The 10,343-nt window shown below is 27.0% G+C and overlaps 1 protein-coding gene and 1 long non-coding RNA gene across 4 annotated transcripts; one reads left to right on the top strand and one right to left on the bottom strand.

Moving 5' to 3' along the window:
• Positions 1 to 492: 492 nt before the first annotated feature.
• LOC149883009 (uncharacterized) lies at positions 493 to 1,849 on the bottom strand. The gene is made up of 2 exons (XR_016456274.1): positions 1,711 to 1,849; positions 493 to 1,057 (listed from the first exon to the last, which is right to left on the bottom strand). It is a non-coding gene; the product is annotated as an uncharacterized LOC149883009 (long non-coding RNA).
• A 2,340-nt stretch (positions 1,850 to 4,189) lies between these two features.
• On the top strand, positions 4,190 to 9,374 carry LOC149883008 (WD repeat domain-containing protein 83-like). 3 transcript variants are annotated; one of them, XM_090099735.1, is made up of 5 exons: positions 4,190 to 4,352; positions 6,009 to 6,305; positions 6,527 to 6,846; positions 8,209 to 8,387; positions 8,595 to 9,374. In XM_090099735.1, the coding sequence occupies exons 3-5, from the start codon at positions 6,538 to 6,540 to the stop codon at positions 9,022 to 9,024; spliced, it is 918 nt and encodes a 305-aa protein (XP_089955861.1). In that variant the 5' UTR covers positions 4,190 to 4,352; positions 6,009 to 6,305; positions 6,527 to 6,537; the 3' UTR covers positions 9,025 to 9,374. The 3 variants fall into 3 exon arrangements, with proteins under 3 accessions (XP_089955861.1, XP_089955862.1, XP_089955860.1); XM_090099736.1 differs by lacking the exon at positions 6,009 to 6,305 and having other exon boundaries at positions 4,221 to 4,352; positions 8,595 to 9,306; XM_090099734.1 differs by lacking the exons at positions 4,190 to 4,352; positions 6,009 to 6,305 and having other exon boundaries at positions 6,383 to 6,846; positions 8,595 to 9,306.
• Positions 9,375 to 10,343: the final 969 nt, after the last annotated feature.

The raw sequence follows: 10,343 nt of genomic DNA, 5'->3' as shown, positions 1-10,343 counted from the left end.
TCTTTTAAAAAAGAAAAAAAATCTTATAGTTTGCGTCTGACAACTCTCTGCTCCGAATTAAATCACAGCATCTCCAGTTCAGAAAGTTTGTCAATTTTGTCATTTAACTTTTTATTATATAAGGTGAGCACGGTACAGCTTTCTTACGAATTCTAAATGATCTTTCTACAGTTACTTTGACACTTTAATTGAGGTCAAATGTATAGATGTATTTCATTATCCACGTTGACATTTTTCTTCACAACAAGAATAGTAAGTAAAAATATAGATATATACAGTACCAAAAAAAATTAGTAATCATTTATCAACTTCCACATGCTTCCACAGGCATCAGCTTTTGAGACAATTCATCGCTTGGGACGCAAGTCATGTTGCTTAATAAGATTAAGTCTTTGACTTCGTAATTCAGTTTTTTGAATTACGAAGTGGTGACGATGTTAACAATGTTAGCTTAAGATTCTCAATAAACAAATAAAATAAAAGCTACTAAATGCAGTAGTGTAAACATATTTTCGTGTTGAATAGCGAACATAAACTAAGCTACAAAATTTTTTAATTGCTCGTGTAAATATGTAATTAAGTCAATGTATATAATACAAATTACATGTAAAAAATATCAGTAAGTATGGCTTGTAACTTACTTTACATATGTTACTTACCAAATATGAAATTTATAGTAAATTGACAGCTTTAGGATAAATTACGATTATAAGAATTAGCAACTTTCTAAGCATACTTGAGAAAAGCCAGAAGAAAGCATGAAGGGCTATTTTGATATAGTGTCAAATAAACTCCGAACTATGTCATGCATTTAAAAATTGACTTAAAGTAACAAAAAAATCAAATGTAAGTTATGAGGTTTGATTCCATAGGAATAAAAATACGTGGGAGTAATCATAAATTACTTGACAATGCACCTTAATTTGACATCTTACGTCCTCTTTAAATAAATTCTCAGCAACATATAATGCATACCATGAAAAACATAATACAAACAAAATTCTCCAAAGTCTATCTTTTGGGATATAAAATAAGAAGCCTCACTTGTTTAGAAAATCTAAAAAAAAAAAATCAGGTTAGGACTTTTTTCTAAGAATTGATTTTTTTTTTTTTGTTCGAATAGTTTCGAAGCTACCCTATCTTTTAAGCAGTTTTAAGTTTTTTTCTGTATTCATACCAAAAATGTCTTAAAAAAGCATGTGAAATGACGTAAATTTTTTAGAAGATGAATATTTACTTCAAAAAAAAAAAAAAGAAAACAAATGAAAGGAATAATATTGTTTTAAATATCAGCTTCAATGGTCCAGCATGTCACAAGTTTCTCAAAAACATTGACGTAGCTTTTTACTCATTTACACAATAACTTTGCTCATTTACACAATAACTTTGAATTACATTTTGCAACTTTAAAGAAGTTGTTCATTCTTGTTTTGTAGCTAATTTCAGTAACGACATTGCTGAATCTATTGTACAATTTCGGAGCAGCAGTGAAAAGTTGCAAACCTCGATTACACAAAATAACAAAAGAAGATGCAACAGCATCATTAATACTAAAAGCGATCTCTACTTGTCAAATATATAGTCATATGGCCGAGAAAAAGTCAAAAAGATTGCTCTATTAAAGAACTTGTAAAAATTCTCACCAACGAGTACAAGCGGAAAAAGAAAACAAACAAATAGAAAACAACAAATGTTAAAGGAACCACTTACATCTAACTAGTCTTGCGAACGATTTGCTGCAATCAAAAGGCCAAGTAATCAATGGTGACAAAAAAATTTGTCAAAAATGCTTCAGAAATAAGAACATTCACAAAGTTTTAGAAACACATGATTTGTCGATTTATTTTTCTTCAATAAATTTTTTTTAACTTATCCACTGATAAGTAAGCTTATTACTACAAGTTTACTACACTTTCTACAAGTATGACGAAAGTCTGTTGAAGTAGAGTTATGTCAATATTTTGCCATGGGTTTTCTTTGATACTTGTGCCAGACAGGTGTCAAAGATACTTATCAGTATTTATCTTAATCGAAGTCGGATGTTCATTTAAACATTAAATGCTTATTTTTTCTGTAACCTGAGTCATTTTCACAATTACAAATATCAAATTCTGTTCTTATATTTTAACAAAAAATACATGTGTCATGGAAAAGTATGGCTTATTTAGATATTTAAATATATATATTTTTATGTTGAGAGTTTGGCAATTATATTTATGAAATTAATGATATAAAAAAAATTTAACATGTATAACTATTTAGCAGTTGGAAGTTTATTATGTACTATTGATATTTTATAACGGTCCAATTTCTGCTATGATTTTATTTCGATGCATGCAGATTTGTTAATTTCACTTTTGACTAGTTATAAGATCTAAATATTCATTTGTCAATTTTATCCCGTATATGCTTTAAAATTGCATTGTATTTGGTAAAATCGCATTGCATGGAGTAAAATTGACATTTGAGGAAAATGAGTGAAAGAATAAAAATCCCAGTTTTATATCCTTCAACTTTATTATTTGTAAATAATGATGGTGAAGACCTATGATGTGAAGTGATCAGCAGAGCGATTCATTTGAAAATATTTTACTCTAATCAGAGTTATTAAAACGTGTCAAAGTGTCGCCCTTGCGTTACCTATTATTTCAACTGTGCGAACAACGTTTAATAATATTTAAGGTGATGGTTCTCTTACTAAAACTACTTAAATTTGTAAGATTGTTGTGAATTCAGATTAGTTTTTTACTTTTCGGTTTTGTAAAAGATATTCTCGTACTTTTTCTTGTTTTGAGAAAAAGCTAATTGATTACTTAAACAGTTTTTTTATGCCACATGAAATATTTATTGACATTTTTTTTTTTTTAATTTATTTTCATTTAAAAATAAAAAAAGAAAAACTCTTCGACAACTTCTAATGTATCAACCCTTAGATATAAAACTTTAAACACTGCTATTGTATCTTATCTTAGAAATACTATATGAGTATAATTTTGATTTTTTCAAAACGTCGACATTTTTTGTAGCTTTAAATCATGTTCTAGCCAACATTACCCCTTAAAGAACTGGTACCGAATTATAATATAGAATAAAACTGGATCTTGATTTAATTATAAATAGGTTGCACATTTTGAACAGTTAAACAAAATGTTGAACAGTTAAACTTTTGAACAAGATGTAAAATTCTATTTAATGATATTTTAAAGTAAATTTTTTTGAAATTCTCCAATTCTTCACATGTTTTGATTTTAATTAAATAAATGACGTTGCTGAGAAAGTAATTTTACTTTGAAATTAAATATCTTCTGAAGAAAGTAAAGTATTTTTCTTAAACCATTTTTTTTTTTTTTACCAACTTTTATGCTGCAAAATCTTATAGTAATTTCTAGATAAACTCAAAATGTAAATTTGAACGCTGGTTATGCTTATTGGACATCTTTATATTTTTCCATTTGGATTGCTGATTTCATTTTATCCTGATATATGTAGATTACAATAGTTTTCCAAATGAATGATTTAGAGGTATATGAAGTACACTCTGCGTGTCAATAAAAATGAAATAAACGCCTTTTTAGCATAAGATATCGCCTGGATTTTATCTGCGATCTTCAAATTTTGTTAAAAGCAACTTAATAGAAGTATTTGAAAGACGAATACAAACTAAAATGCTGTTTTGTCGAACTCAAAATATTTAGTCAGGAAATAATGAATTTAGAAAGATTCCAACTAAAAATCCAAGGAAAAATTACGTTTTCACTTGTTCTAAGTAAAAATTACTGTCCGAATTTCTTACAGATTTGAGGAAGGGAACCAGAAGGAAAGATAATCTCAAACCTCGCTTCCTTCGTTTTGATTGTATTTTTCCTTCTGGTTATAGGCATGGTATAATGAAAAACCTGAGTCTAAATCATAGGTTTTTTTTTAAGAAAATATAAGAAAAAAAGAAGTTAAAAAGTCTTGAAATTTTAATGAGTTTTTTGATGCCTTAGTTGAGGAAGATTCTCTCCAACAAATCTATTCCTCCATCTATTGTCATCTTGATACGCGATTGGAAAATTTTTAGATGATAAAATAATTAAATAACACGATCGTCCAAAGTTTTTTTAACGGCCGTTGATATCTGGTCTGTTGATATCTGGTCTGTTTTTTATATTTTTCAGTTTTTTGCACATAACCATTATTAAGTTGTATTTTAAAAATTGTTTGTAAATAAACAAGCATGTGGTATCGTTAACATTGATATCTATTTTACATACTCATTTACTGTACTTTGGTAGGCTGGGCCATGTTTTCTTGCTCTTAGATAAACATACTTTGGCTTGATGATAAACATATTTTGACAATAATTTAAGGTAAACCTGTCGTAGTGTTAAAATGTAAAATAATATTAGTAAATTATAAATACATTATAATGTTATTCCTAAATGATGTTTACTATAAACCTATAAAATATCCTACCAGTAACAATAACCTGTATATATATATATATATATATATATATATATATATATATATATATATATATATATATATATATATATATATATATATATATATATATATATATATATATATATATATATATGATATATAGAAAATAGTTAACAAGATAAGAAGGAAATTGTTTAAAGGGCAATTTTTTTACATTGCAACTTTTTCCTTCAGACAAAACTTGGTTTTGTATCAGATAGCTTGAAGTTTTATAGAAAAAAAGTAGTTGTCATTTTATTCAAACTTTGACATTAGCAAAAATTTTTGTTTGAAATCATTAAAAGTAACAATCAATAATTTTTGCTTGTGTATTTGTCATTTAAAGTACATGATTCCTAGAAATCAACCTATTAGCACAGCTGCACAGATGAAAATTGCAAAAGTGCAAATCTAAAAAGGAAAACCAATAACTATGTTGATATGTTGTTGTTTTGCTAAGTTATAAAATTTTATCTCCAAGATGAAACTATCTTTTCAGTGAAATGTACAACAACAACAACAGAAAAATTTTTCTTGTAATTCCTAAGATATGGTTAAAAATTCCATCAAAATCAATTTTTTAATTAAATCACGTTAGTCTGGATACTGAATAAATTTGATTCATGTCTAGGCATTAATGGCCTGATACAATCAAATAAGTTTCATTTTTATTCCAGTGCAAATGGCAGGTTGGCTCTAATGCCAATATGGCTTCAATTTTTTTTACTTACAGAATAAACCTGCCTAATTGACTTAATAGTTTTTCAATATCTTCAGCAGAAGATCAAATAATATTAAGTTAAATGAGCTAAAATAAAGTTAGACTTATTTTTCTTATCTTATAAGATGAACTTTTTTTTTTATTATAAAAATAACTTTTTAAAACATCTAGTTACAAGCATAATAAATTACATTTGGTCAAGAAGTTTCTCAATCCAAAGTACAAACCAAGTAAGATGGAAAGTACTAACCAAGTTAGATCCAAAATAGTTGAAAATAACTTTTTTGCTTAAAAGTAAAACTCAGGAATTTATAATTTATAATTTTAAAAACAAGTTTTTTTTTTACTTAAAATGAATTTCCAGTTTTTTAAAATTTATTTTTTAAAAATTAAAAAAAACTTTAGAAAAAAGGGACCATTGATTTGTATTTCCATATTACTTAATATCCATAAAATTAGTTGTAATCTATAATAAAGTAGTATAAACATGTTGGTTACAATATCTAGACCTCATATAAATAAACCATTGTAAAAGTCTAAAAAATGGATGTGTTGATATATTGTCTTCTTAATGGCTATTGCTGAAAGCATGTTTTATAACTAGGCAATAGTCACATGTTATTGATTATTATCTTGGCTTTCCAAATTAGTTTAGTGTGTTTCAGTTTATTTTCAAAAAATCTTATGTTTATATTTTATTTATTTTAAATGGAAAACAGCAATGAAAATCAGCTCATTCCATGGGGTGACTTTCACAGTTGTTTTAAAATGGTTTTAAAAAAGTTATTTAAAATTACTGTTTTTTTTTTTTATTTAGTTGACTATTAGCTATGACACCTTAAGGTATATGTATGCTAAATTGGAATACATTTCGATTACTTACTGCTTAAATATTCAATAGAAAAGGAAAAACTGTGTAAAGTCACCCCATACCACAGTACAAAGAAAACATGTTACTCAGATCAGTATAATCTTTTATGTAGTTTTATACTATGCAAAACAAAAAAATGACAAATTTCTGCAGCTGTGTTACAATACTACAATCAAGGTCATTACAGATATGTGATAAGGTCAGATTATGACTCTCCACAAGGCCTTTCACCACTCTGCTGTAGTAATAACTCTTAATTGTATTCATAGCCTTGGAAATTTATCTAAGAAAAAACTTTTATGTTGTGCTAGAATGTCACTTATTTTCATTTAATATAATTTGTTTTTTAAGCAAAAAACTAAGAATAAAAATATTTTTGAATACTACTCTGCGTGTGTGTTTATATACACAAACACATATACAGTAATATTAGTTTTTCTAATTATTTTATATACTGCTATTAGTTTTTCTAATTATGTCTGATGACTTACCTGTGCACTTACAAAGTGAACTAAAGCATCCTGGGGCAGTATCGGCTCGTGCAATAATTTTTAATAAAGATGGAGACTATTGTTTGACATGTGGTAGTGATAAGTCATTGCGTCTTTGGAATCCATTTAAAGGTACCCTTCTCAAAAGCTATAATGGTCATGGCTATGAAGTGTTAGGATGTGATGCATCAGGAGATAATAGCAAAGTTACATCTTGTAGTGCTGATAGAACTGTTGTATTATGGGATGTAGGAACAGGACAAGTTTTGCGCAAGTACAGAGGTCATATTAGTGTAAGTGAAAAAATAAATGATAAAAAAAAGCTATCATTTTTTCAAGTATATAAATTTTTTTGTTTATTGTTATATCTCTTAAAAACAATACTATGTGAACTACATATATATTTTGCATACATATCAAATTTTATTTTAAATATCAACCTGGATTCCTATGTAAAATGAAGCATCTTTTTACTTTTTTTTTGATTCAGTGATGTTTTCCAATAAGACTTTTTTCATAAATGTTATAAATGAACATGATAATTTGGTGTTTTTATTGGAGTGTAAAAAAAACAACATTTTTCTTACTTTTTTTTTTGAAGGCAAAAATTATCAATCTGTTCCATATTTTAGCTCTAAAACACACATCTTTCTTTTATTTACTGAATACAGTAGCTAGTGTTGCAGTAATAAACTCTACACAATGTTCTATAGATTGAGCGGTAATATAATTTAGAAACCTGGAATAGTTTCAATCAATTCATTTTTCTTATTCATTTTTTAAGCTAATGGAACTCTACCACAAGGGAAAATTATGATCTCATTTTATTTAGGCAGGGAAGTTCTTTTGTTTAGGTAGTAGTATGAAATCAAAATTCTCTATCATATTATTAACATTTTTAGTGTCTTGCACTTAGTTCCATTGAACTTAGTCATACTGTTTCTTTTAGAAAAGATAAAGTTTTGTCTTTGTTGTATTTTTTATACAAAATGCTCTGTAGTATTTATTTACTAACATATTCACTTGATTAGTATGATTTTCAACCTGTGGTTAAATTCCAGACTCTAGTATAAAATCTGGAAGATAAAAACATGTTATCTCTGATTACTATTTGGTAAAGTTTCTCATCAGAATCTAAAACGAAAACATTAGTCCATTACTTTCTTCCATCGTGCTTACCTAACTATATCTTCATTAACATACTTATCCTTTTCCTTCACTTTATTCTTTTTCATGGGTTGTAAATTCTATTTAGGATTACAAATAAATAAGCATTTGAAAACAAGCATAAAAAACAGATGAAAAAAAAAATGTTTACTGATTTCTAATGCAAATAACAGGTTTTTACTGCAATTTTATGTGTGATGCCCTTTTAAATTTTCACGAAAGATATTATTACAAAAATTCTTAATTTGACTGAAACAAATCAAAAAATAAAGAAAAATATCATTAAATCAAAAAATAAAGAAAAATGATTTTAGACTTTCACATAAATAAAGTATTTTTACTTACTAAAAAAGTTGCACAGTTAATTTTGAACTTAGAAATATGTTTCATAAGTGTGTTGATTAGAATGTATTTAACTCAAAATATCAGAAACAGTTAACTTTTATCATTGCACACAATATAAAAATTCAAATAGTTTTTTTTTATAGAGAGTAAACAGTGTTCGTTTCAATAGTCAAGATGGTTCAATTGTTGTAAGTGGCTCTTATGATGCTACAGTTCGATGTTGGGATACAAGGTCAAGATCATTAGAAGCTGTTCAAATTTTGGATGATGCAAAGGACAGTATACCAACTCTCCAAGTATCTGAGAATGAAATTCTTACAGGGTATTAGTTTTTGTTGTGTATTTTTTAAAACTTTATTTTAAAAGTTTTATGTAAAATAAAACCTCTGCTATAATTCATTTTGAATATTTCTAATATGAATTAAAAAAAAAATCACATAATTGTTTTTTTTTTATTTAAATATCCCATCAAACTTTCTACAGAACATAAATTTTGCTTCTTGATTTTCAATTGTTATTTTCTTTTTAGATCTGTAGATGGATATGTGCGTTTATATGATTTACGGCAAGGTAAACTTACAGAAGATTGTATGGGTGAACCAGTTACTAGTGTTTCATTCACAAATGATGGGCAGTGCATTCTTGCCTCTACTTTAGATAGCAAAATACGCCTAATTGATAAGCAAACTGGAGCTGTTTTAAACACATATATTGGACATTTAAACAAAGATTATAAAATAGATAGTACATTGTTATTAAATGACATGCATGTAATAAGTGGCTCAGAGAATAATTCTATTGTTATTTGGGATTTGATTCATGCAAAAATAGCATTTGAGCTTAAAAACGCACATAATTCTGCTGTTTATTCAATAAGTAGACATCCAAGTAAAAATTATATTCTTGCTGCATCTACTGATTCTGCAAGACTATGGGTTACAAAAGGTTTTTCAGGTTAAGTTTGACATTTTATAACTTATGAAAAGAGAAATTTTCTACTATTGTTGAATTCTATCTTGTTGAATGTCTTTCTAAACTTTTCTTGTTAAATGTTTGACAAGAAATTGGTTTTGGATTTTTTTTCTTTTCATTTTTTTATTTATTTTAGCATTATATTTACTTATGTCAATTATTGTTATTTTTTGATAAAAATTTCTAGTAATCTTTTAAAATATTCTTACCAAAGATTTTATTTGATTCCTGTATTTTTGTTTAATTTTGAATGAGCAGTTACTTTAGATTCATTAAATGACTATTTTGGTAATGATAGTAAAGAGATGTAATGAAAATTATCAATTGATTATTTAAGGTATATTAAGTTTATTAAACATATTATATAGATTTAATTATTTTTTCTACTACAACTACATAATTATATAGCAAAAAATGGTTGGCAGAAACAACTGCATTGCAATTGATCACAGTGAAACAAGTGAACGAGCATTTAATTGGTATGTTCAAAATTATCATCGATCTGAAGATACATTGATAATATTCCATTTGCAACAGCTCCCAAAAATCCCAGCAATGGGTTTGCTTTCTGGTTCTATTGAGATAAATGATGAGTTTAGGGCCATCATTCATGACAGCATTGAAAAAACAAGAGATTTACTGCAAAAATACAAAGCACTCTGTCAGTCAAATAACATAAAATTCAGCGTTGTACTAAATGATTCATATTCATCACCAGGTCAAATGATTGTTGAACTGGCTAAAACCCATAATGTAGATGTTATAATTACTGGGCAACGTGGCTTAAGTAAAATTGGTCGAATTTTTTTGGGCAGCACTAGTGACTATGTTTTACATAATTCCCATGTACCTGTTATTGTTGTTCCTCCTCAAAACATTCTTACAAGTTAATGAAACTGATGATGAAATAATGATGATGGATGTTGGTGGTCTCTCATTTTGTTACATTTTAATGAAACTGATGATGGATGTTGGTGGTCTCTCATTTTGTTACATTTTTATTGATAAGCTGTAATTGTTTTGTTTTTCTTTTTTTTTTTAATGTAAAAAATGGTATTTTTGGTTTTTTTGATTAAAAATAATTAGGCTATTTCCCACAATTAGTTTCACCACATTCACAAATACTCATTTTTTAAAATTACACCACAAAATAACTTTTCTTGGAATAAAATACAGTTTTATAAGCATTTGATTTTCAGTGGATTTTTGACATCAATAGAATTGCTCGGAGTGAAAATGTAAATGTAGAAAGGGGTTTCATTCTATGCAAATGAAAGCTGCAAAATGCAACAACAATAAAAAGGCT

Source organism: Hydra viridissima, unplaced genomic scaffold (genome assembly GCF_058129835.1).
Source record: "Hydra viridissima isolate aposymbiotic clone 2 unplaced genomic scaffold, HvirCarnegie_v1 scaffold_10, whole genome shotgun sequence".
Classification (NCBI taxonomy): domain Eukaryota; kingdom Metazoa; phylum Cnidaria; class Hydrozoa; order Anthoathecata; family Hydridae; genus Hydra; species Hydra viridissima.
This window is presented reverse-complemented; position numbering and strand designations above follow the sequence as displayed.

Coding starts and splice junctions, on each gene's coding strand:
- LOC149883008 (XM_090099735.1), top strand. CDS start 6,538: ATGTCTGATGACTTACCTGTGCACTTACAAAGTGAACTAAAGCATCCT. Junction 6,847..8,208: donor AGTACAGAGGTCATATTAGT/GTAAGTGAAAAA, acceptor TTTTTTTTATAG/AGAGTAAACAGTGTTCGTTT. Junction 8,388..8,594: donor GAGAATGAAATTCTTACAGG/GTATTAGTTTTT, acceptor TTTTCTTTTTAG/ATCTGTAGATGGATATGTGC.